Source organism: Macaca fascicularis, chromosome 16, assembly GCF_037993035.2.
Source record: "Macaca fascicularis isolate 582-1 chromosome 16, T2T-MFA8v1.1".
NCBI lineage: Eukaryota > Metazoa > Chordata > Mammalia > Primates > Cercopithecidae > Macaca > Macaca fascicularis.
In genome coordinates this window covers 82,483,701-82,509,256 of record NC_088390.1, presented here as the reverse complement: position 1 = coordinate 82,509,256, position 25,556 = coordinate 82,483,701, and the positions used below count along the sequence as shown (strand labels likewise).

The 25,556-nt window shown below is 48.9% G+C and overlaps 2 protein-coding genes across 4 annotated transcripts in view; one reads left to right on the top strand and one right to left on the bottom strand.

Annotated features, from left to right (window-relative positions):
* Positions 1–47: 47 nt before the first annotated feature.
* Positions 48–8,625, bottom strand: GALR2 (galanin receptor 2). 2 transcript variants are annotated; one of them, XM_045376636.3, is made up of 5 exons: positions 8,238–8,625; positions 3,739–3,869; positions 2,640–2,817; positions 2,314–2,435; positions 48–955 (listed from the first exon to the last, which is right to left on the bottom strand). In XM_045376636.3, exons 3-5 carry the CDS (start codon positions 2,679–2,681, stop codon positions 160–162), a joined length of 960 nt encoding a protein of 319 aa, XP_045232571.1. In that variant the 5' UTR covers positions 2,682–2,817; positions 3,739–3,869; positions 8,238–8,625; the 3' UTR covers positions 48–159. The 2 variants fall into 2 exon arrangements, with proteins under 2 accessions (XP_045232571.1, XP_005585083.1); XM_005585026.5 differs by having other exon boundaries at positions 2,314–2,817.
* A 120-nt stretch (positions 8,626–8,745) lies between these two features.
* SRP68 (signal recognition particle 68) overlaps positions 8,746–25,556 on the top strand; it is a 42,063-nt gene continuing 25,252 nt past the window's right edge. Inside the window, exons 1-8 of one of the 2 annotated variants that reach the window (XM_005585022.5) lie at positions 8,746–8,940; positions 11,088–11,154; positions 14,217–14,330; positions 17,708–17,903; positions 19,993–20,075; positions 20,348–20,457; positions 21,177–21,259; positions 24,029–24,169. In XM_005585022.5, coding sequence (XP_005585079.4) covers positions 8,772–8,940; positions 11,088–11,154; positions 14,217–14,330; positions 17,708–17,903; positions 19,993–20,075; positions 20,348–20,457; positions 21,177–21,259; positions 24,029–24,169 — 963 coding nt within the window. In that variant the 5' untranslated portion in view covers positions 8,746–8,771. The remainder of the gene's footprint in view (positions 8,941–11,087; positions 11,155–14,216; positions 14,331–17,707; positions 17,904–19,992; positions 20,076–20,347; positions 20,458–21,176; positions 21,260–24,028; positions 24,170–25,556) is intronic. The other variant, XM_005585025.5, reaches the window with a different exon arrangement.

Below are 25,556 nucleotides of genomic sequence, written 5' to 3'. Positions count from 1 at the left end.
GAGGCTTCCCACAGAGTCTCAAGACAATGAGAAACGTGAAACAGCGCTGTCGCTGCATGTGAAATGGTTTGTGCGTTTTATTAACAGGCAAAGCTCTCCCCACAGTCCCCCAACAATGACTCCAACTCTGTAACATCCAAGCGTGCCCGCTAAGTGTTTTCAGGTCACATCAACTGTCAGGATGCTGTTGCCTGCCTTTGGGCCCCGCCAAGACGGGCCGGGACCAGGCTCGAGGGTGCACGGCTGGGAAGCGCCGGGGCAGGGATGAAGGGCCTCTGCCGCCTCGCTCACGTGCGACAGGTCGGTGGACTCGCGCTCCAGCACGCTGCCACTGTGGGTGCCCGGCGCCGCAGCGCACACGCGGCCCGAGGCTCGGCGTGGGGCACGGCCCAGCAGGCCCGCGCAGATCTTGCGGAAGCCTTTGCGGAAGTGTTTGGAGACCAGCGCGTAAACGATGGGGTTCACGCAGGAGTTGGCGTAGGAGACCAGGTGCGAGAGGATGCGAAGCGCGTAAGTAGCGCGCGTGAGCGGGAAATGGCCGAACCACACGCAGAGGATGAGCGCGTGGTGGGGCATCCAGCAGAGGCAGAAGAGCGCGGCCACGATAAGGATCATGCGTGTCACCTTGCGTTTGGCGCGCCGGGCACCCGAGCCCGCGGCCACCGGGTCGACGGCACGCCAGAGGTAGCGCAGGGTGCGCGCGTAGGTCAGGCTGAGAACCAGCACCGGAAGCAGGTAGCTGAAGACGAAGGTGCAGAGGTCCATGGCGCGGCGGCGAGGGGCGCTCCACGCGGGATGGCACACGGTCAGGTTGGCCAGCTGCGACTGGCGGTAGTAACTCAGGTAGGGCCCAGAGAAGAGCAGCGACAGCCCCCAGATGAGCGCGATCGCTGCCAGCGCGTTTCGAGGCGTGCGCAGTTCGCGGGAGTGCAGCGGGTAGCGGATGGCCAGATACCTGCGGTCAAGCCGGGAAGGGAGACGTCGGCTGAGCGCTGGCAGGTCGCGACCCCTGCACCTCGGGCCCCACGGTCACTCTCGAGGAAGGTCCTTAACGCATGGTTACACCGCACACACCGGAGGTGGGGGTGAGGGTGTAGGTGGGGGCGTCCCAGCGCGTCCCAGACACTGAGCGGAGCCTGGAAATGCGGCGGGCCCGGCAGCGGGAAAGGTGCGCCTCCAAGCCATTCTCCCGCTGCCCCCGGGGACTGCAACCACGGACGGACTCCACTGAGAGGGCATCCCAAAGTCACCGAAGACTAAAGGTTGGAGAACCGGCTATGGGCTCCGGGAGGCTGTGACTACCCACTAGTGACGGTGCCGCGGGAGGGAGTGGGGAGGCGCCTGAGGCTATAGCAGACAGCCTGGAGAAGACATGTTGGGCAAGGGACAGTCAGTTTCTCATGCGATTCCTGAGAGAATCCGAGCTTTGTGGATCCCACCAGCGCGCTGGGAACCAACGCACTTCCCGCTCAGTGGCTACAGGAGGTGTGGGGGGAGTCTGGCCTCACCTCCGTTTTTCCGGAGAAAGGAGAGGGGAAGATACGCAGATTTCCTCCCCAGGAACCATCCTAGTGTCATTTCAAGCTTCACCTGAGTCCCGCGCTCTCCCGACTGTGCCTCTCTCGCTCTCCTCTGGCTGGAGAACCCCAGGGCACGCTCCTCTCCCCACCCCTGACTTGTTTTTGGTTTGGTTTTGTTTTGTTTTGTTTGGAGGCGAGGGGCAGAGTAGCTGGGACTGAGCTAGGGACCTTTAGACACGCTTGCTCGGACTTCGGCGGGGGTCCTCGCAAAGGACCCAAGATCCACAGCCTGGACCTGAGCCGACCACACCAACCAACCAACCAAACTGTGGCTTGGAGGCGAGTGCAGTGGGGTGACTGAAGTTGGCTGCAGGAGACAGTCACTTTATGCACCGGATCCCTGGCTGGCGACTCTGAGCGAGTTACTTAGGAACTCAACTCTTCTGTACATTGGGCACTTTGTCCTATCCCACCCTCACGGGGGCATTAAGCTCAAGCTAGACGAACGCGCACAAACGCGTCGTACCGGGAAATGCTGCGCGTTGTCAGGCGAGGGCGGAGCTGGAGAGCCACATTCTCCAGGCTTCCAGGCCCCAGGACGAACCTAACCGAGGGGACACCATGGTCCCCCATTCTATTTCCTCTTTCTCCTCCTCCGCGCCCGCTTGTCTTCCACTGCCTTCTTAAAGTCCTCTCCCACTCTGCGCATCCCTTCTTGATCCCCCGATCCCGCCTCCCGCTCCATCCCCCGAGTGGATGCCCATCTCCCAGGGAGGCCAGGGCGCTGGCTCACCTGTCCAGCGAGACAGCGGCCAGCGTGAAGCTGCTGGCGTGCATGGTGAGGAAGATGAGGAAGTGCACAGCCTTGCACAGCAGCGAGCCGAACACCCAGCCGTCCAGCGTGTAGATGGTGGCCTGGAAGGGCACGCAGCACAGGATGAAACACAGGTCGGCCACGCCCAGGTTGAGAATGAACAGGTTGGTGGTGCTGACCGCCTGGCCGCCGCGCAGCAGCACCGCCAGCACCAGCGTGTTGCCCACGGTGCCCACGAGGAAGATGAGCGCGAAGAGCAGGGGCACGATGACCGCCTCGGGGTGCCAGCCGCCCCCGCCGCCCACCTGGCTCGCGTTCCCGGCTCCTGGGCAGCCCGAGACGTTCATGGTGCCGTCGACCCCGAGGCTGCCTGGGCTCCTGCAGCCGTCTGGGTCTCCGTGAGCGGGAAGGTCCCGGGGCTGCGGCCGCTGCAACTCCTAGTGCGACTCTGCCGGGCTGAAGGCGGAGGGAGCCTCGCTGCATCTGGGGCGGGGATGGGGGTGCGCTGGGGTCAGGAGGAGGAGCAAGAGACCGGAGCGTGAGGTTGTCCCCAGCAGCGGCCGGCGGCGCTGGGGGAAGGGCTGCCGAGTGGTCCTGACGCGCGTTCCACGGCGCAGGCGGAGAGTGGCGCTTGTGCCTGCTCCCGAGCTCCAGCCCCCGGATTCGGGGTTTCTGGGCTGACTAGGCGGACTGACTTCCCCAGCAGACGCCGGAGCGGTGGAGGGGTCGACCCCGGACCCTGCGTGTGCACCGCGCCACAGGGACCACCAGCCTTGGACCCCGCGCGCCTCGGCGCTTCGCTGCAGCCTGGCAGGCGTGCGGGACTTCCCTGGACCGTCGAGGTGCGGGGGTGCCCTCAAAAGAGGACCCCTGGGAGATGAGGGGAGGAGACACGGGGCGGAGGCGGATGAGGGTCCTGGAGTATGGCGCTCTCGCCCAGGCTGGAGTGCAGCTGAGCGATCTTGGCTGACTGCAACTTCCCTCTTCCCGGTTCAAACTGTTCTCCTGCCTCGGCCACCTGAGTAGATGGGACCACAGGCCCACCAAGCCTGGCTAGTTTTTTCGTAATTGTATTTGTATTTTTTGAGACAGAGTCTCACTCTGTCGCCCAGGCTGGAATGCAGTGGCACGATATCGGCTCACTGCAACCTCCGCCCGCCCCGCTTCCCCCACCCCGGGTTCAAGCGGATCCTCCTGCCTCAGCCTCCCGAGTAGCTGGGATTACAGGCGCCCGCCACCACGCCTGGCTAATTTTTGTATTTTTAGTAGAGACGGGGTTTCACCATGTTGTCCAGGCTGTTCTCAAACTCCTGACCTCAAGTGATCCGCCCGCTTTGGCCTCCCAAAGTGCTGGGATTACAGGTGTGAGCCACCGCGCCAGTCCACCTTTTTCCCTTCTCTTACCCATTGAACATTTTCCCTCCAATTCAATCCAATATATTGAGCATGTATTGTGTCAGGCTCTGTCTTTGGCGCCGTCCCTCAGTTTCCTCAGCTGTAACAAGGAAATGGTAACACTTCCTTCTCAGAGGGATCTGCTGAGAAAGGAATGAGATGTATGGCAGAGGCCTGAACCCAGTTAGTTAAATCTGAATACATCAGATCTCAGATCCTTCTTCTTTTTCTCCTGACTTTATTCCATATACCTTGAGGAAATTCAAAACAGTAGAGTTCCACACACAAGCAGCATTTCCCTGGATGGTGTTTAGGTTGCAATAAAATGTAAACATTTGTTTCTGCAACAAGCATTTGGGACAACGAATCATTACTATTTAAGTAGAACTTAAGCCTCCCAGTTCACTGGGTCTGAAAATCACCACCTTCTGTCTCTGCAACTTCATAGCTGCCTCACCTTCCCCTGTTCTGGTCCCTGGGGTCCAGTGTCAAGAATATTATTTTTCCTCTTTTTTTCCCCCAAGGAAAAAGTCTCTCAGAAGCCCAACTACCTCCTCCTCTTGGTAAGGAAACCTTATTCACACTCCTGCCCTGCCTGCCTACTCATTGAACAGGAAGAAGATAACAGTTTGTGTTTATGAGATGCTCACCATTTATTTATTCAACAAATATTTATTAAGCAGCTGCTCCTTTCCAGGCACTGTTATGTGCCTTAGGATATACTATACCAGTGAGCTCTACGAAGATCAAGGTCCTCCGTGAACTTTCTAGCAACAGAGACATACAGTAAACATAACATATTAAGTATTGCAAGTTGATAAGTGCTTGCGGGAAAAGTAGTTTAGAGTAAGGGGATTTGGGAGCACTACAATGTTGGTGATGGTACAATTTAAAGTAGAGTGGTCACGCAGACCTCATTAAGTTGACATTTGAGCAAAGACTTGAAGGTAGTGAGGGGCTAGCAAAGGGAATATGTAGGTAAAGAGCATTTCTTTTCTTTCTTTTTTATTTTTTTGAGACGGAGTCTTACTCTGTCACCCAGGTTGGAGTGCAGTGGCACGATCTCAGCTCACTGCAACCTCTGCTTCTAGGGCTCAAGCAATTCTCCTGCCTCAGCCTCCCGAGTACCTGGGACTACAGGCATGCGCCACCACACCCAGCTAATTTTTTGTATTTTTAGTAGAATGGGGTTTCACCATGTTGCTCAGGCTGTTCTCAAACTCCTGACCCCGGGTGTTCCACCTGCCTTGGCCTCCCAAAGTGCTGGGATTACAGGCGTGAGCCACCGCGCTCAGACTCTTCTTTTTTTAGAGATGGAGTCTCCCTATGTTCCCCATGATGGTCTCGAACTCCTGGGCTCAAGCAGTCCTCACTTCAGCCTCCCAAAGTGCTGGGATTATACACATGAGCCACCATGCCTGGCCAGAAAAGCATTTCAGAGAGAGACCAAAGCTAGTGCAAAGGCCATAATGTAGGAGCGCGCCTGTGTTCCTGAGGCAGGGAAGCCGGTATGACCTGAGTTGAACCAGCAAGGGGATTGGTAGGAGATGTGCGGGATTTTTTTCTCCCCCAGTCTAAGGATTGTGGCATGTAGTCTGCGTAAAATGAGGTGGCAGTGCCTGGTTTTGACTAGAGGACTAACATGATCCCACTTTTTTGGTAACAGCTTTGTTGAAATATAATTCACGTATCACGTATCACGCCTGTGATCCCAGCACTTTGGGAGGCCGAGGTGAGCGAATCATGAGGTCAGGAGTTCAAGCCCAGCCTGGCCAATATGGTGAAAGCCCAACTCTACTAAAAAAAAAAAAAAAAAAAAAAAAAAAAAATTACCCGAGCATGGTGGCACACACCTGTAGTCCCAGCTACTCGGGAGGCTGAGGCAGAAGAATCGTTTGAACCTGGGAGGTAGAGGTTGCAATGAACCGTGATTGTACCACTGCACTCCAGCCTGGGCGACAGAGTGAGACTACATCTCGAAAAAAAAAAAAGATAAAAGAAATATAATTCACATATCATACCATTTACCCATTTAAAGTGTTCATTTGGCTTCTACATTCACAGAGTTGTGCGACAGTTGCCACAATCACTTCTAGAACATTTTTTTTTTTTGAGACAGAGTCTCGCTTTGTCGCCCGGGCTGGAGTGCAGTGGCCAGATCTCAGCTCACTGCAAGCTCCGCCTCCCGGGTTTACGCCATTCTCCTGCCTCAGCCTCCAGAGTAGCTGGGACTACAGGCGCCCACCACCTCGCCCAGCTAGTTTTTTGTATTTTTTTAGTAGAGACGGGGTTTCACTGTGTTAGCCAGGATGGTCTCGATCTCCTGACCTCGTGACCCGCCCGTCTCGGCCTCCCAAAGTGCTGGGATTACAGGCTTGAGCCACCGCGCCCAGCCACTTCTAGAACATTTTCTTCCCCACCAAAAGAAACTCACACCTATTAGCCTTTAGCATCGAATCTCCCATCTCCATCCCCACCCCATCTCTACAGGCCCAGATAACCACCAATCTACTTTTTGTCTCTACAGATTTACCTATACTTAACATTTCATATAAACAAAGTCATACAATATGTGGCCTTTTTTGTGTGTGGCTTCTTTCACTTAGCGTGATGTTTTCAAAGTTCATCCACATTGTAGCATAATCAGTACTTCACTCCTTTTTTTTTTTTTTTTTTTTTGAGACAGAGTTTCACTGTTGTTGCCCAGGCTGTAGTACAGTGGCATGATCTCAGCTCACTGCAACCTCTGCCTCCCGGGTTCAAGTGATTCTCCTGCCTCAGCCTCCTGAGTAGCTGGGATTACAGACATGCATGCCACACTTGGCTAATTTTGTGTTTTTAGTAGGGATGGGTTTTCTCCGTGTTGGTCAGGCTGGTTTTGAACTCCTGCCCTCAGGTGATCCACCTGCCTTGGCCTCCCAAAGTGCTGGGATAACGGCATGAGCCACTGCACCTGGCCACTTCACTCCTTCTTATGGTCAAATAATATTTCATTGTATCGCTATACCACATTCTATTTTTCCATTCACTTATCAATGAACATTTGGGAAACTTACTTTTTAAATAGATTTATTTACCTTTTTTTTTTTTTTTTTTTTTTTTTTGAGACAGAGTCTTGCTCTGTCCCCCAGGCTGGAGTACAGTGGCATGATCTCAGCTCACTGTAAGCTCTGCCTCCCAGGTTCATGACATTCTCCAGCCTTAGCCTCCCGAGTAGCTGGGACTACAGGCGCCCACCACCACGCCTGGCTAATTTTTTTTTTGTATTTTTAGTAGAGACGGGGTTTCACCCTGTTAGCCAGGATGGTCTCCATCTCCTGACCTTGTGATCCGCCTGCCTTGGCCTCTCAAAGTGCTGGGATTACCGGTGTGAGCCACCGCCCCTGGACTTTATTTACTTATTTTTAGAGACAGGGTCTTGTTCTATCACCCATCCTGGAGTGCAGTGGCATGACCATAACTCACTGTAACCTCAAACTCCTGGGCTCAAGTAATCCTTCTATCTCAGCCTCTCAAGTCGCTGGGACTACAGGTGGGTGCCACCACTCCTGGCTAATTTTTTTTTTTTTTTTTGTAGAGACAGGGGTCTCACTATGTTGCCCAGGCTGGTATTGAACTCCTGGCCTCAAGCAATCTTCAGCCTTGGCCTCCTAAAGTGTTGCAATTACAGGTGTGATCCATTGCACCTGGCCACTTACTTTTTTTTTTTTTTTTTAAGACAGTCTCACTCCCTCACCCAGGCTGGAGTGCAGTGGCCCAATCTCAGCTCACTGCAACCTCCACCTTCCGAGTTTTGAATGTCAGCCTCCAGAGTAGCTGGGATTATAGGCGCCCACCATCATGCCTGGCTAACTTTTGTATTTTTAGTGGAAACGGGGTTTCACCATGTTGGCCAGGTTGGTCTTGAATGCCTGACCTCTGAGGCTGCGCACGGTGGCTCACGCCTGTAATCCCAGCACTTTGGGAGACCAAGGCAGGCGGATCATCTGAGGTCAGGCGTTTGAGACCAGCCTGGCCAACATGGTGAAACCCCGTCTCCACTAAAAATACAAAAATTAGCCAGGCGTGGTGGCAGGCTCCTGTAATCCCAGTTACTCGGGAGGCTGAGGCAGGAGAATGGTTTGAACCCGGGAGGCAGAGGTTGCAGTGAGCCCAGATCAAGCCATTGCACTCCAGCTTGGGCAACAAGAGCGAAATTCCGTCTCAAAACACAACAACAACAAAAAACACAAAAACTTGTCATTTAATCTTCATAACAACCACTTAAATTGGTTATCCCCATTTCACAGATGAAGGAACAGGCTTACAGGGAGATTAAGTTACTTGCCCAACATCTCCCTGCCGCTAATGACGGAGCAGATATTGGAATCCCAGGTCTCAGACCCTAGAAGGTGCAGAGCAAAAATTCATATTTTCCCATGAATCAACACTTCTCCCTCTTTGGACTGATGGCCCCAAAGTGCAGGAGTCCACAGTCCCAAGCGGTCTGAGAAAGTCCGTCTGCTTACTTAGGACACCGTCTGCTGACTGCTCAGCGCTTCCTCCGGCTTGGCTTTCTCGTGGTCAGCCTCAGAGGAAAGGGCAGGCAGAGGCGGGTCCCTTACGGACGGGGTGCTCCGTTCCGGTGGGGAGAACCCTATCTCTCGAGTCCCTGGGGATGCAGACACCCCGAAATCCAGTGGCTTTGGTCTCCTGCTTTCTGCTGGGCAGGACGTAAGCCAGATCCCCAGTCCAGGATGCAGGACGTGGGGTCCACCTCCGGTTCTCCGCCCCTGGTGGGTGAGAGGTGGGACTACGCCTGAGATCTCAGCAGCCACGGTCTCACTGCGGCCTCAAGTCTCCACCTAGCCCGCCACAATTCCCGACCCGGGATGCCAGGATCCCTCGCGCAGGCGCGCTCCAGCATATGGTTCCCTGCTGCAAGAGCCGACGGCAGCGGAGTCCGCCGCTATCCCATCAGCCCGGCCAGGCAGGTCCAGCTCTCACCCGCCCGGGTCGTCCCGCCTCTCCTATCCCGTCTTGCTCTGCGGCGCGGGGGCAAGATGGCTGCTGAGAAGCAGGTCCCTGGCGGCGGCGGCGGCGGCGGTGGCAGTGGCAGCGGCGGTAGCGGCGGTGGACGTGGTGCCGGAGGGGAAGAAAATAAAGAAAACGAACGCCCTTCGGCCGGATCGAAGGCAAACAAAGAATTTGGGGATAGCCTGAGTTTGGAGAGTATCCTAGAGTAATCGGGCCTAACTCGCAATGACTACGTGTCGATCTGGAGGACTAGGGGCGGGAGAGGCGGCGGGTCCCGGCAGGTCCTGGCAGGAGAGGCCGAGGGTCGCAGTTTTTCTCGCCCTTACTTTTTGGTGCTCAGAATTCCGGGGGTCTGTCTCTCAACTAGTCTTTCCTGGTGTCCCCCTCGCCCTCCTGGCTAGGTCCTTTTCTTCCAGTGGCACTGGGATATCAGGCAGGTTTCCCCTGGTGCCCCGCAGTTGTCCAGTTGGAGGGCTTGTGACCAGGTGACACTTTGAGCACCTTGCTTTGGCACCTTGAACTGGGGAGAGGAAACTGCAGTCTTGACATTCCGCTTAATACTTTTTTTTTTTTTTTTTTTTTTTTTTAAAGAGTCTCACTCTGTCATCCAGGCTGGAGTGAAATGGCTCAATTTTGGCTCACTGCAACCTCCGCCTCCCGGGTTCAAGTGATTCTCCTGCCTCAGCCTCCTGAGTAGCTGGGATTACAGACATGCATGCCACACCTGGCTAATTTTTGCATTTTTAGTAGAGATGGAGTTTCACTGTGTTCGTCAGGCTGGTCTCAAACTCCTGACCTCATGATCTGCCCGCCTCAGCCTCCCAAAGTGCTGGGATTACAGGCGTGAGCCACCGCGCCCGGCCCCCTTAATACTCTTGTCTGACAGTCGTGGTAGACTGAGTAGTAAAACCTACAGCTTGATACTTTGAAAGTGGAGGTAAAGATTGACTCCAAGGAAAAGCTTGTTGCCCATTTTAATTGTAAGTTACCGTAGTTAATATCGTTTGTCCCCTTGTCATTTTTTTATGATCGGTCTGTAGGCATTTTATCTTGCTGACAGTCATTCATATAAGCTGGAGGAATCGGTTTTTAGTTTTCCTCAGTGTGTATCTCAACCGAGTGCTTGTGGTACTAGTCTGTGACCTTTTGAAATGAGTAACAGATGGAGAAAATGTAGGCGAGTTTCTGAAATTCAACTTGACATCTTAATGGACTTAAAGTTTTCAGGGCTTTGGAGTGAAGTTTTTTGAATTAGTGGTGATAGTTCCAAGTAGACATTAGCAAGCCCTGATTTTACTGAGACCTTTATATCTCTTTGTCCCTTTTTAGTCATTGAAAGAGTCCTTTTAGTGTTCACTATTTTAAAATATGTCTCTAGAGAAGCGTTGAGGAAACATTAAGAGAAAACTGTACTTATATAGGTGAAGGTCATTGGACTTTCTAAAGTTTAGTGCATATTCTTAAATATTTTAAGATTATTAAAAGGAGAATTTGGTCAGTCGTTTTTCTTTTAAAAGAAAAACCTTAATACTTTTATGCAAACTGTGGCCTAGCTTGGTTGACATGTGCTAATCATAGACTCTCTAAGCATCACAGCTGTTAAGGAAAGTTAGATTTGGCAGGTGTTGAAGATTATGCAAATGGAGGCTTAGTACACGTCATTTAAAATCTGAATCTGTTTGAATGAATAAAATGTGGGGTCCAGGTGTAAACTGGTGTGAAGCACCCCAATTATAGTCAGCATTTAGAATCCGTCAGCTTAATTTAAACTGGATTTTGGCAGTTTTCAGTGGCCAGTAGTGCCCTTCTTTTTTAGTTTGAAAGTAGTAACAGTTCAGGCAATCAATTTTTCTGTAGGTTAGCCCTGTCCTGTGGCAAGATAGATATTAAAAATGGTTACAGAAGATCTCACTAGTGTACTAAATATTTCACAAATTTGTGTGTATGTGAGAGAGTGTGTGAGAGCGAGTCTCGCTCTGTCACCCAGGCTGGAGTGCAGTGGTGCTATCTTAGCTCACTGCAACGTCTGCCTCCCAAGTTCAAGCGATTCTCCTGCCTCAGCCTCCAGAGTAGCTGGGATTACAGGTACTCGCCACTGCCCCCGGCTAATTTTTTGTGTTTTTAGTAGAGATGGGGTTTCACCATGCTGGCAGGCTGACCTCAGGTGATCCACCTGCCTCGGCCTCCCAAAGTGCTGAGATTACAGGCATGAGCCACTGCACCTGGCTGTATTTCACAAATGTTTAATGTGTTGTGGTTTGACACAGATATAGACTGATGGTACAAGTTTTGATTTGTTTGGGTTCTTCCCGTCGTAAGATTTTCCTTAATGTCAACTCTAGTTCTTCAGATTATTAAGGAATCCCAGCAGCAGCATGGTTTACGGCATGGAGATTTTCAGAGGTACAGGTTAGTATCACATACAAGATGTTTGGAAATCATTGTGGGACTTGCTTTGCTTTTGTTAATATCCTGTTTACTCTGACATATCAGAAAATATACTAGAAAGTCTAGAGCATTGTGGGGGATTTTTTGTGTGTTTGTTTGTTTGTTTGTTTTTGAGACGGGGTCTTGCTCTATTGCCAGACTGGAATGCAGTGGCTCAGTCTTGTCTCGCTGCAACCTCTGCTTTCTGAGTTCCAGCGATTCTCCTGCCTCAGCCTCCCGAGTAGCTGGTTTTTTTTTTTGTTTTTTTTTTAAGATGGAGTCTCACTCTGTCACCCAGGCTGGAGTGCAGTGGCGCGCTCCTGGCTCACTGCAGCCCCTGCCTCTCGGGTTCAGGTGATTCTCCTGCTTCTGCCTCCCGAGTACCTGGGACTATAGGCATGTGCCACCATGCCTGGCTAATTTTTGTATTTTTACTAGAGATGGGGTTCCACCATGTTGGTCAGGCTGGTCTTGAACTCCTGACCTCAGGTGATCCGCCCTCTTCAGACTCCCAAAGTGCTGGGATTACAGGCAGGAGCCACCACACCCAGCCTAATTTTTGTATTTTCAGTAGAGATGGGGTTTCACTGTGTTGGCTAGGCTAGTCTTGAATTCCTGACCTCAAGTGATGCACCTGCCTTGGCCTCCCAAAGTGCTGGGATTACAGATGTGAGCCTCTACGCCCAGCCAGAGGTCTTTTTTTTTTTTTTTTTTTTTTTTTTTGAGACGGAGTCTTGCTCTGTCGCCCGGGCTGGAGTGCAGTGGCCGGATCTCAGCTCACTGCAAGCTCCGCCTCCTGGGTTTACGCCATTCTCCTGCCTCAGCCTCCCGAGTAGCTGGGACTACAGGCACCCGCCACTTCGCCCGGCTAGTTTTTTGTATTTTTTTGTAGAGACGGGGTTTCACCGGGTTAGCCAGGATGGTCTCGATCTCCTGACCTCGTGATCCGCCCGTCTCAGCCTCCCAAAGTGCTGGGATTACAGGCTTGAGCCACCGTGCCCGGCCCAGCGGTCTTAATACATGGATTCATATTTCTCATTGGACCCTCCAGGCTTTTTTGTTGTTGTTAAAAATGGATCCATACTGCAAGAAAATTTTTACTAATTTTTATTTCTACTCATAACGTATGAGTGTTCCATTTAATTTTTATGTAAAAGGGTAGATGATAACTAAAGCTGCTATTAGGGATTGAGAGAAAAAAGCCAGTTCGTAGATTCAACCTAGACTACTATTTCTTCTTTTTATTTATGTATTTATTTATTTTTTTTGAGACAGAGTCTCACTCTGTCACCCAGGCTGGAGTGCAATGGTGCAGTCTCAACCCATTGCATCCTCCACCTCCCAGGTTCAAGCGATTCTCCCGCCTCAGCCTCCCAAGTAGCTGGGACTACAGGCATGTGCCACCACACCTGGCTAATTTTTGTATTCTTAGTACAGATGGTTTCGCTGTGTTGGCCAGGCTGGTCTTGAACGCCTGACCTCGTGATCCGCCTACCTCAGTCTCCCAAAGTGTTGGGATTATAGGCATGAGCCACCGTGCCTGGCCTATTTCTTTTTTTCTTTTTTTTTTTTTTTTTTTTTTTTTTTAAATAATCTATACCCTGGTAGCTTTGATTGAGATGCTGAAGTAGTATTTATTTTATTTATTTTTGATACAGAGCCTCACTCTGTCACCCAGGCTGGAGTATAATGGCACGATCTCGGATCACTGCAACCTCTGCCTCCCTGGTTCAAGTGATTCTCCTGCCTCTGCCTCCTGAATAGCTGGGACTACAGGCGCCCCCCACCACGCCCGGCTAATTTTTTGTATTTTTAGTAGAGACAGGGTTTCACCGTGTTAGCCAGGATGGTCTCGATCTCCTGACCTCGTGATCTGCCCACCTCGGCCTCCCAAAGTGCTGGAATTACAGGCGTGAGCCACCACGCCTGGCCTTTTTTTTTTTTTTTTTTTTCCTGAGATGGAGTTTCGCTCTTGTTGCCCAGGCTGGAGTGCAACGGCATGATCTTGGCTCACCGCAACCCCCTCCTCCTGGGTTTAAGCGATTGTCCTGCCTCAGCCTCCCGGGTAGCTGGGATTACAGGCATGTGCCACCACACCTGGCTAATTTTGTATTTTTAGTAGAGACAGGGTTTCTGCATGTTGGTCAGGCTGGTCTTGAACTCCTGACCTCAGGTGATCCACCCGCCTCGGCCTCCCAAAGTGCTGGGATTGCTGGTGTGAGCCACTGCGCCCAGCCTAATTTTTGTATTTTTAGTAGAGATGGGTTTCACCATCTTGGCCTGGCTGGTCTTGAATTCCTGACCTCATGATCCACCCACCTCAGCCTCCCAAAGTGCTGGGATTACAGGTGTGAGCCACTGCACCCAGCCCCTCATTCTTTCCAGGCCCCGCCGTCAGTCCACTGCAGCCGAAGGTACTAACAACAGAATGATTACCCATGTCCATTCAACTTGATATTTGCCTTGTTTTCTTGGTTACCATTTTCTCTGCATGATTCTCCTCAACTTTAATGTGGGTTCCTTGAGCATGGGCACTGTGTCCTCCATCTGTGTTTCCTATAATACCAATCATACTGCCCTCCATGTTTTAGTCATTCAATAAATGTTTAGGGCCGGGCATGGTGGCTTATGCCTATAATCCCAGCACTTTGGAGGGCTGAGGTGGGCGGATCTCTGGAGTCCACGGACTTCGAGACGAGCCTGGGCAACACAGTGATACCCCGTCTCTACAAAAAGTACAAAAATTAGCCAGGTGTGGTGGTGCACCCCTGTGGTCCCATCTACTCAGGAGGCTGAGGTGGGAGGATTGACTGAGCCTGGCTGCAGTTAGCCAAGATCACACCACTGCACTCCAGCCTGGGTGACAGAGTGCGACTCTGTCTCAAAGAAAAGAAAAAAATGTTTGGAAGCTGATATGTGATAATTCTAGTAACCATAAGTATAACATCCCAAACTGTTGACCCTTGGCCTTGCCTTATTGCAGAATTTATTGTTCAAAATACTCTCAACTTGGCTGAGTGAGTTTTGTTTGTGGTTTCTTACAGGGGCTACTGTTCCCGTAGACAAAGACGTCTTCGAAAAACACTGAACTTCAAGATGGGGAACAGACACAAATTCACAGGGAAGAAAGTGACTGAAGAGCTTCTGACTGATAATAGGTATTGACTGCTCCGTGCTAGTTGCAAGTTACATCTTGCGAATACATTTATTAAACAATGACATGTGCTAGACTTCATGCCAAACCTTTTAATTATCTCTGGTGACTCTTAGCAGCTCTGTGGGATGGGCATTGTTTACTATTTCTGCATTCTAAGGCAAGGAAACTGAGGCTCAAAGAGGTTCAGTAGTTTGTTCAAGAACTGTGTTGGGGCTGGGCACAGTGGCTCACGCCTATAATCCCAGCACATTGGGAGGCCAAGGCGGGTAGATCACCTGAGTTCAAGACCAGCCTGGCCAACATGGCAAAACCCCATCTCTACTAAAAATATAAAAATTAACTGGGCATGGTGGCGGGCACCTGTAATCCCAGCTACTTGGGAGGCTGAGGCACAAGAATTACTTGAACCCGGGAGGCAGAGGTTGCAGTGAGCCAAGATTACACAATTGCACTTCAGCCTAGGCAACAAGAGTGAAACTCCATCTCAAAAAAAAAGGAGGGGAGGGTGGGATTCACTCTCTCAGCTTTGGAGCCCCCCTCCCTCTGTCTCTGTACAGGGAAGCTTCTTCCTTCTCCCTTCCTTCTTGCCTATTAAACTCTGCTTTAAAAAAAAAAAACAACTGTTGGGATGGCAAATGTTGACGTCAGTGATTAGAATCTAATTGATTATTAGGTAAGGTTTCTAGAATGTAAATTTCAGTGTCTGAAACTAGATGCATATATCAATATATCTTTTTTTTTTTTTTTTTGAGACAGAGTCTCACTCTGTTGCCCAGGCTGGAGTGCAGTGGCCGGATCTCGGCTCACTGGAAGCTCCGCCTCCCGGGTTTATGCCATTCTCCTGCCTCAGCCTCCCGAGCATCTGGGACTACAGGCACCCGCCACCTTGCTCGGCTAGTTTTTTTTGTATTTTTTTAGTAGAGACCGGGTTTCACCATGTTAGCCAGGATGGTCTTGATCTCCTGACCCCGTGATCCGCCCGTCTCAGCCTCTCAAAGTGCTGGGATTACAGGCTTGAGCCACCGCGCCCAGCCCAGTATATCTTAATGTAATTGAGTGTTGTGCAATTTCTGTTTGTTTGTTTGTTTGTTTGAGACAGAGTTTCACTGTGTTGCCCAGGCTGGAGTGCAGTGGCTTGATCTTGCCTCACTGCAACCTCTGTCTCCTGGGTTCAAACTTCTCCTGCCTCAGCCTCTCAAGTAGCTGGGATTACAGGCACATGCCACCATGCCCAGCTGAGTTTTGTATTTTTAGTAGAGACAGAGTTTCACCATGTTGGCCAGGCTGGTCTTGAACTCCTAACCTCAGGTGATCCACCCATCCCTGCCTCCCAAAGTGCTAGGATTACAGGCATGAGCTACTGCGCCCGGCTGGTGTCTAGAACTTCACAGTTTTCTAGAAGAGTCCTGTATTTCAGTGCTGAATACACTAGTGCTGGCATTTGCTGAAGAATTTTTAGTCTGTCAAGCAACATGTAGTGAAGGTCTCCAGGTATTCCTCACACTTATGGGCCAAATTATGTTCCTGCCACCTTTTGTGTAAATGAAGATTTATTGGAACCCAGCCATGCCCATTCACATAGGTATTGTTTATAGCTGCTTTTGTGCTACATCAGCAGAGTAGTTGTGACACACTAGATATAGAAAGAGAGGAGGCATGGTCCTTGAACCTTATTGACTTTCATCTTGTTGAAAGATGTTGGTCAGTGCAAACCAGGGAATGCTACAGTAAAAGTGCCATGTTGTGTATCATTTACTGTTCAGCATTCTGAAGCCTTGGAAGGGAGACTTGAACTTGAAGGCTCTTGACAGGGAAGTCAGTAAGCCTGCGTGGGGGAGGCTTGACCTTGAAGGATTTTCGAGAGTGAAGAACATTCTGTGTCGGGGAAAGCAGCATGACCTGATATCCGTGTATGCAGTCTAGGAACTGTAAAGTTCTGGACACTTGTTAGCTGCTACTCAGGCAGTGAAAAGGCTGTGAGCTTGGTGTGTACAGTCAGAAAACTAGAGCCTGGAGACCATAATAGGATGCAGCAGCAAGATGTAGTGATTAAATCTTAAATCTCATGAGAACCAGTTGGGAGAAATCTGGACTCTCTCCTTTTTTTTTTTTTTTTTTTTTTTTTTTTGAGACAGGGCCTCACTGTCACCCAGGCTGGAGTGCAGCAGTGGGATCATAGCTTACTGCAGCCTTGAACTCCTCCTGCCTCACCCTCCTGAGTAGCTGGGACTATAGGCATGTACCACCATGCCCAGCTAACTTTTCTCTTTTTTCTTTTGTAGAGATGGGATCTCGCTATGACCAGGCTGGTTTCAAACTCCTGGCCTCAAGCGATCCTCCCACCTCGGCCTCCCAATGTACAGGGATTACAGACATGAGCCGCTACACCGAGCCTGGACTCTCTTATGATAGCAAGATCCTTTACTCTGAAGAGACAAGGTTAAGCTGAAGTTTAAGACAGATTGATCAAGGCAGTAAAGAAAGATTCACCGGTATAATAATAAAGTAATTAACGAACTTACTGAGCACTTAGTAAGTGCCCGGCTCTAGTCTAAATGTGTTATTTGTATTACTACATGGGAGAGTGGTGCACAGAAAGGTTAGTACTTTGCCCACAGTCACACAGCTAGTAAATAGTGGCACTGAGATTCTATCCCAGGCTCTGGAGCCCTTGTTCATCACCACTTTAATATACTTTTTTTTTTTTTTTTGAGATGGAGTCTTGCCTTGTTGCCCAGACGAGAGTATAGTGGTGTGATCTCAGCCCACTGCAACTTCCGCCTCCTGGGTTCAAGCGATTCTCCTGCCTCAGCCTCCCAAGTAGCTGGGATTACAGGCGCATACCAACACACCCAGCTAATTTTTGTATTTTTAGTAGAGATGGGGTTTCACCATGTTGGCCAAGCTGATCTCGAACTCCCGACCTCAGGTGATACGCCTGGCTCAGCCTCCCAAAGTGCTTGGATTATAGGCGTGAGCCACTGCGCCTGGCCAATATACTGCCGCTTAAGGACTTTTCTCACTGGGTTGAGATGAAGGAGGTGTTGATTCAAAGATGAGGCCAGATTGTGTGCCTAGACTGTGTCTGTTTGACAAAATTCAGGAGGGATGGGTCACGATTCTGGATTTACCGAGTTTGAGGTGGTAGAGGTTTTTCAATGAGATACGTCTAGCAGATGATGAGAAACCTGAGATTGAGCCCAGGTTGCGAATAGAGATACTGGTTTAGTCATGGCTGAGAATATCAGAAGAGTTGTTTTGAGAGCGGCAAAGGAGGGAGAGTATAAAGAAAAGCCAAGAAGCAGAAGATTACACCTCAGAGAATACCTGGGTCTGATGATGGCCTTTACTGTCTCCCCGCTTCTGTCTCTGGTCTAGATACTTGCTTCTGGTTCTGATGGATGCTGAAAGAGCCTGGAGCTACGCTATGCAGCTGAAACAGGAAGCCAACACTGAACCCCGAAAACGGTTTCACTTATTATCTCGCCTACGCAAAGCCGTGAAGCATGCAGAGGAATTGGAACGTTTGTGTGAGAGCAATCGCGTGGACGCTAAGACCAAGTTAGAGGCTCAGGTTAGTGCCTTAACACTCAGCTTGTTTCGTTGTGGAGATGAAAGACGCTTTAAAAAGCTACAGTTAAACACAACAGAGTTTCTTCAGGTTAGAAAGCGATAGTCAGGAGAGGAAAAAACTTTCTGAACTTGCTTTTAACAGGTGAAGTTAGCATGTTTTGTTTATCAGCTCTTGATTTTTTTATCCTTTTTTTTTTTTAAATTGGACAATGCTTCATTCCATAAAAGAGTGAGTATTGGTTTTTTGTAACTAGCTGTAACTTTTTTTTTTTTTTTTTTAAGATGTAGTCTCGCTCTCACCCAGGCTGGAGTGCAGTGGCGCCATCTCGACTCACTGCAAGCTCTGCCTCCCGGGTTCACACCATTCTCCTGCCTCAGCCTCCCGAGTAGCTGGGACCACAGGCGCCTGCCACCACGCCCGGCTAATTTTTTGTATTTTTAATAGAGACGGGGTTTCACTGTGTTAGCCAGGATGGTCTCTATCTCCTGACCTCGTGATCCGCCCGCCTCGGCCTCCCAAAGTGCTGGGATTACAGGCATGAGCCACCACGCCTGGCTCTTTTTTTTTTTTTTTTTTTTGGAGACAGAGTTTTGCTTTGTTGCCCAGGCTGGAGTGCAGTGGCGCAATCTCGGCTCACGGCAACCTCTGCCTCCCAGGTTCAAGCAATTCTCCTTCATCAGCCTCCCAAGTAGCTGGGATTATAGGCACGCGCCACCACGCCTGTCTAATTTTTGTGTTTTTAGTAGAGATGGGGTTTCACCATGTTGGCCAGGCTGGTCTCGAGCTCCTGACCTCATGATCCACCCACCTACCTTGGCCTCCCAAAGTACTGGGATTAGAGGTGTGAGCCACCGCGCCTGGCCAGCTAACTAACTTTTTAAGAAAGGTCGTGTTGTATATAGATGAAAGCTTACAATCTTGTACCTGGAAAAGTTCACAAAGTTAAGAACTTTTTTTGGAAATGAATTTTTCAAAAAAGAGGTGGTAGATATTGCAAGGTTTTATTCAACTTCTGATGCTTATGTTTTAGCCCAGAAAATGGTTGTTAAGTAAAATGAAGAAAACAAGTTTCCTTCTTTGAATTTCTTTCCTGGGAAGTGAATGAACCATAACAAATTGCCTATGTATCACCTTTTATTGGTTAAATACATATTTCGCTTTAAAAATCAACCTGTGATTAATATATCCATATTCTTTGTTTGGGTTGTTTGTTTTTTAGAAACAGAGTCTCACTCTGTCCCAGGCTGGAGTGCACAGTCATGGCTCACTGCAGCCGTGAACTCCTGGGCTCACGTGATCCTCCTGCCACGGCCTCCTGAATAGTTGGGACTAGAGGCGCACACCACCACACCTGGCTCATTTTTTTTTTTTTTTTTTGAGACAAAGTCTAGCTCCATCGCCCAGGTTGGGATGCAGTGGTGCTGTCTCGCCCCATTGCAACTTCCGCATCCCAGGTTCAAGCAATTCTCCTGCCTCAGCCTCTCGAGTAGCTGGGATTACAGGCACCCGCTGCCATGCCCAGCTAATTTTTTTGTATTTTTAGTAGAGATGGGTTTTCACCATGTTGGCCAGGCTGGTCCCCAACTCCTGACCTCAGGTGATCCATTCACCTCGGCCTCCCAAAGTGTTGGGATATAGGCCTGAGCCACCACGCCCGGCCACACCCTGGTAATTTTTTAAAATTTTTGGTAGAGACGAGGTGTTGCTATGTTGCCCAGGCTGATCTCAAACTCTTGAACTCAAGCAGCCCTCCTGCCTTGGCCTCCCAAATTGCTAGGATTACAGGTGTGAGCCCCCACGCCCAGCCCATATCCATGTTCTTTTTCTTCTTCTTTTTTAAGATTTATTTTTATTTTCAAATTTTTTTGTAGAGGCAGGGTCTTGCTATATTGCTCTGGCTTGTCTTGAACAATGGGTTCAAGTGATCCTCCCACCTCGGCCTCCAAAAATGCTGGGATTACAGGTGTGAGCCACTGCACCTGGCCCATATCTATATTCTTGATATCAAAGTTAGAAGCCAATAAAGGAAGATTGAGTGGGAGCACTGGTTTGCTGTTGAAGCAGTTCCTCCTCTTCCATCTCCTCACAGGCTTACACAGCTTACCTCTCAGGAATGCTGCGTTTTGAACATCAAGAATGGAAAGCTGCCATTGAGGCTTTTAACAAATGCAAGTAAGTCCTATAGTCCAAAGGCTGTGGCCAGTTTTAATTATAGGTAGTCAAATTTAAGCTGCAGATCAGGTAGTGGATTGTTTCTGTGAAAGTGAGGGTGACTTTTCTTTCCTATAGAAATGTTGATGACTCTCTTTCATCCTTAGAACATGCCAGTTAGGGTAGTTGGTAGGAGAGCTTCAAAGGGCCGTAATTTGATTTTAGTCACTGTGTTCCCCATGAGTTTTTCATATATATGGCTAATGTAAAACTTGGCTTTTCTTTTCTCACAGAACTATCTATGAGAAGCTAGCCAGTGCTTTCACAGAGGAGCAGGCTGTGCTGTATAACCAACGTGTGGAAGAGATTTCACCCAACATCCGCTATTGTGCATATAATATTGGTGAGAGCAGGGATCAAGGCATTATACTCAACTTGAACATTGACAGGTGGCCTACTGGGAGCTCATTTCAGAGAGCCTAGAGAGTTGATGTAACTTTCTTCTTCCCTTGCCTCCATCTTTGCCCTGAGTTTTGGTTGATGGCAAAAGCAGACCTGTTGAAGCCAGCCCTGCCCAAAATTATGGAAGACGGTTCTGCCTCTGTGTCCATCCTGCTATGCTGTGTACCCCTGAAGAGCAGTCTTGAGTCTCCGGCTGAGTTCATTTTTTACCTTTTTAGAGCAGTTTTAGGTTCACAGCAAAACTGACAGAAAGATACAGAGATCCATGTAACCCTACCTCCCCACATTCATAGCCTCTCCCATTAACATCTTCCCCCACCAGAGGGGTGCATTTGTTACAATTGATGACCCTTTATTGACACACCATAATCTCCCAAAGTCCATAGTTTACATCAGGGTTCATGCTTGATATTGTACATTGTATGGGTTTGGACAAATGTTTCATGACGTGTATTTACCATCATATACCATACGGAGTATTTTCATTGCCCCAATCAATTTCATTCTTTATAAAAGACTTGTCTTCAGAGAACAGATTGTACTGCAGATTCATTGAAGTAGAATGTGGAGGGGGAAGAGCTCTTTAAGTCTGAATTGAATCTAGTGATTCTCAAGGAAACAGGCCAGACCCTTGAAGATTTTCCTGTCTTTCTCTCTCAGGGGACCAGTCAGCCATCAATGAACTCATGCAGATGAGACTGAGATCTGGGGGCACTGAGGGTCTCTTGGCTGAAAAATTGGAGGTAATCTAGTATGCATATTTTTGTGAAAAGTCTTTGGACAAAGTCCAGAAGAAGGAGTAATTCATAATCCCCTAAGGATATTTGATGTTAATATATGGATATTTATATCTGTATTAGCAAATATCTACATTTGCTAAAAGTTTGAACAAAAAAACTTTTTTAAATTAATACTTCATTCAATTTTTTTTTTTGAGACCGTCTTACTCTGTTGCTCAGGCTAGAGTGCAGTGGCGTGATCTCAGCTCACTGCAAGTGATCTGCCCATCTCGGCCTCCCAGAGTTCTGGGATTACAGGCATGAGTCACTGTGCCTGGCCAAGTATTCAATTATTTAACCTCATTACATTTATTTTCTAAGCAAGTAGTATAGAAAAAGCAAGAAATACAAAAGATTGGGGAAAAATATAAACCACATGGGTTGCCACTTTTATTTGTTTATTTATTTATTTATTTTGAGACGCAGTCTTGCTCCATTGCCAGGCTAGAGTGCCATGGTGCGATCTCGGCTCACTGCAAGCTCCGCCTCCTGGGTTCAAGCAATTCCCCTGCCTCAGCCTCCCAAGTAGCTGGGATTACAGGCGCCCACCACCACGCCTGACTAATTTTTTGTATTTTAGTAGAGACAGGGTTTCACCATGTTGGCCAGGATGGTCTCAATCTCCTAACCTCATGATCTACCCGCCTTTGCCTCCCAAAGTGCTGGGATTACAGGTATGAGCCACTGTGCTCAGCTTATTTATTATTATTATTTTTGAAACAGGGTCTCACTCTGTTGCCCAGGCCAGAGTGCAGTGGCTTGATTTTGACTCACTGCTGCCTTGACTTCCTGGTCTCAAGTGATCCTCCTGCCTCAGCCTCCTGAGTAGCTGGAACTACAGGTGAAGATTACCATGCCCAGCTAACTTTTTTATTTTTATTTTTTTTTTGGTAGAGACAGAGTCTTACTATGTTTCCCAGTCTGGTCTCATTCTTGAACTCTGGTGCTCAAGCGATCTGTTCGCCTTAGCCCCCCAAAGTGCTGGGATCACAGGCATGATCCACCTTACCCAGCCATACACCATCATCTTTTGATGGCTACATGGTACTCCATTGCATAGAAGTCTGTTTTATTTAACCATTCATTGTTGTGCATTAAGTGGTAAATGGTATTACCATGAATATCCACGTCCTCAGATTTTGCACACATTCTTGATTATTTTCTTAGGATAAATTCCTAAAACTGGAATTAAATGGTTTGGAAACTTTTGATACGTACTGACAAATGTCTTTAAGTTTCTACTGATTTGCATTTCTGCTTGCAGTGTATACAGATATGCTTTTCTCCTCACATCCTTACCAAACCTCACTGTTACTCTTTTTAACCTTCCGTTATGTCCTTTTAGTATTTGAATTTCTATAACTAAAATATATGATACCAGGGAGAAATTTAAAACAAATAGATATTGGTGGCCAGTGGGGTGGTTCACACCTGTAATCCTGGCACTGTGGGAGCCTGAGGTGAAAGGATCACTTGAGCCCAGGAGTTCAAGACCAACCTGGGCAACATAGTGAGACCCCACCTCTAAAAAAAAATTTTTTTCAGAGGCCGGGCATGGTGGCTTACACCTGTAATCCCAGCACTTTGGGAGGCCAAGGCGAGCAGATAACCTGAGGTCAGGAGTTCGAGATCAACCTGACCAACATGGAGAAACCCCGTCTCTCTACTAAAAATACAGAATTAGCTGGGGGTGTTGGTACATGCCTGTAATCCCAGCTACTTGGGAGGCGGAGGTTGCAGTGAACCAAGATCATGCCATTGCATTCCAACCTGGGCAACAAGAGTGGAATTCCATCTCAAAAAAAAAAAAAAAAAGAAAAATTTTTTTTTTTTTTTTTCTTAAATTAGCCAGGCATAGTGACATACAGCTGTAGTCCTAGCTGCTTGGGAGGCTGAGGCATAGGGATCACTTGAGCCCAGGAGTTTGAGGTTGCAGTAAGCTGTCATGGAGCCACTGTATTCCAGCCTGGGCAACAAAGCAAGACCCTGTCTATTAAAAAAATATTGGACTGGGTGCGGTGGCTCACGCCTGTAATCCCAGCACTTTGGGAGGCTGAGGCGGGCAGATCACGAGGTCAGGAGATCGAGACCATCCTGGCTAACACAGTAAAACCCCGTCTGTAGTAAAAATACAAAAAAATTAGCCGGGCGTGGTGGCGGGCACCTGTAGTCCCAGCTACTCGGGAGGCTGAGGCAGGAGAATGGCATGAACCCGGGAGGCGGAGCTTGCAGTGAGCTGAGATTGTACCACTGCACTCCAGCCTGGGTGACAGAGTGAGACTCCGTCTCAAAAAAAAAAAAAAAAAAAGGCTGGGCACAGTGGCTCATGCTTGTAATCCCAGCACTTTGGGAGGCTGAGGCAGGTGGATCACTTGAGGCCAGGAGTTTGAGACTGACCTGGCCAACGTGGCGAAATCCTGTCTCTACTAAAAATACAAAAATTAGTTGGGCATGGTGGCATGTGCCTATAGTTCTAGCTTCTCAGGAGGCTAAGGCACAAGAATTCCTTGAACCTGGGAAGCGGAGGTTGCAGTAAGCCTATATTGCGCCACTGCACTCCAGCCTGGGTGACAGAGCAAGACTCTGTCTCAAAAAAATGAAATTGGTATATACTCTACTTTATATGGGGTATAATATGTTGGTTATGCAAAGAGACAAATAGATTCCGCTTATTTTCACCTCCATCACTTATATCCCCGGTTAAAGCTTTAACTTTTTCAAACTGCTTTTCAGGCTTTGATCACTCAGACTCGAGCCAAACAGGCAGCTACCATGAGTGAAGTGGAGTGGAGAGGGAGAACGGTTCCAGTGAAGATTGACAAAGTGCGCATTTTCTTATTGGGACTGGCTGATAATGAAGCCGCTATTGTCCAGGTGAGGAGGAACTTGCTGTGCTGTCTTCTGTATGTGTCTGAAGGTTGTCCTGTGTGTTTAAGATGTAGTGGCTCGTTGGTATTCAGTTCTAACAAAACAAACATTTAATGCCGTTTGGGATTTGGTAAGTCCGGAGATGTGCCTTATTTAATAAAATTATTTTGAAAACTGAGTTTATTGGCCGGGCGCGGTGGCTCAAGCCTGTAATCCCAGCACTTTGGGAGGCCGAGGCGGGCGGATCACAAGGTCAGGAGATCGAGACCACAGTGAAACCCCGTCTCTACTAAAAATACAAAAAATTAGCCGGGCGCGGTGGCGGGCGCCTGTAGTCCTAGCTACTCAGGAGGCTGAGGCAGGAGAATGGCGTGAACCCAGGAGGCGGAGCTTGCAGTGAGCCGACATCGCGCCACTGCACTCCATCCTGGGCAACAGCGTGAGACTTCGTCTCAAAAAAAAAAAAAAAAAAAAAAAAAAAGAAAACTGAGTTTATAGAGGAATGTTCCTCAAGTCTCTCTGACATGTTTTCATAACCTCCTAGCCCTAAAGGGTTCACCTCTTAGTCCTGGGGCTTTGCAGGATAGCCTGGTTAAACCAGAATGTCTTGTTTTGTGTGTGGTGTACATGTAAAATTCGCGCAAAGCTGTATCACTTGATACTGCCTACTGACATAGTTACTTGTTTGTGGGTGTGAACAACCAAATGCATCCTAAAAGATAAGACATCCTGGTGACCTTTGTATGAGGTAGACAGCGATGGCGGCACTTTTTAGAGCTTCTTTCTTTCTTTCTTTCTTTCTTTCTTTTATTTATTTATTTATTTATTTATTTTTTTTGAGACGGAGTCTCACTCTGTCGCCCAGGCTGGAGTGCAGTGGCCGGATCTCAGCTCACTGCAAGCTCCGCCTCCCGGGTTCACGCCATTCTCCTGCCTCAGCCTCCCGAGTAGCTGGGACTACAGGCGCCCGCCACCTCGCCCGGCTAGTTTTTTGTATTTTTTAGTAGAGACAGGGTTTCACCATGTTAGCCAGGATGGTCTCGATCTTGTGACCCCGTGATCCGCCTCCCAAAGTGCTGGGATTACAGGCTTGAGCCACCGCGCCCGGCCTAGAGCTTCTTTTCCACATAAGTTAAAGGATATCTTTAAAAAAGCAGGCTGCTGACAGTCTATTCCCTCATCAGGGAACAGTGGCATTTCCTAAGACTTCATAGTAATCTTTTGCACCCTGAATAATGTGTATATGGGTTGGGGGGGGCGATGTTTTGTTAATGTGTTGATGAACTGGCCTAAGCATCTAAACTTTTCAGCAACTTGCTCCAGAATGGCTACTTTGGGTTGGAGGCAGCTTTCAACAGCTGACGAGTTGATGTGTGTCCTTGTCTGTGTTTCA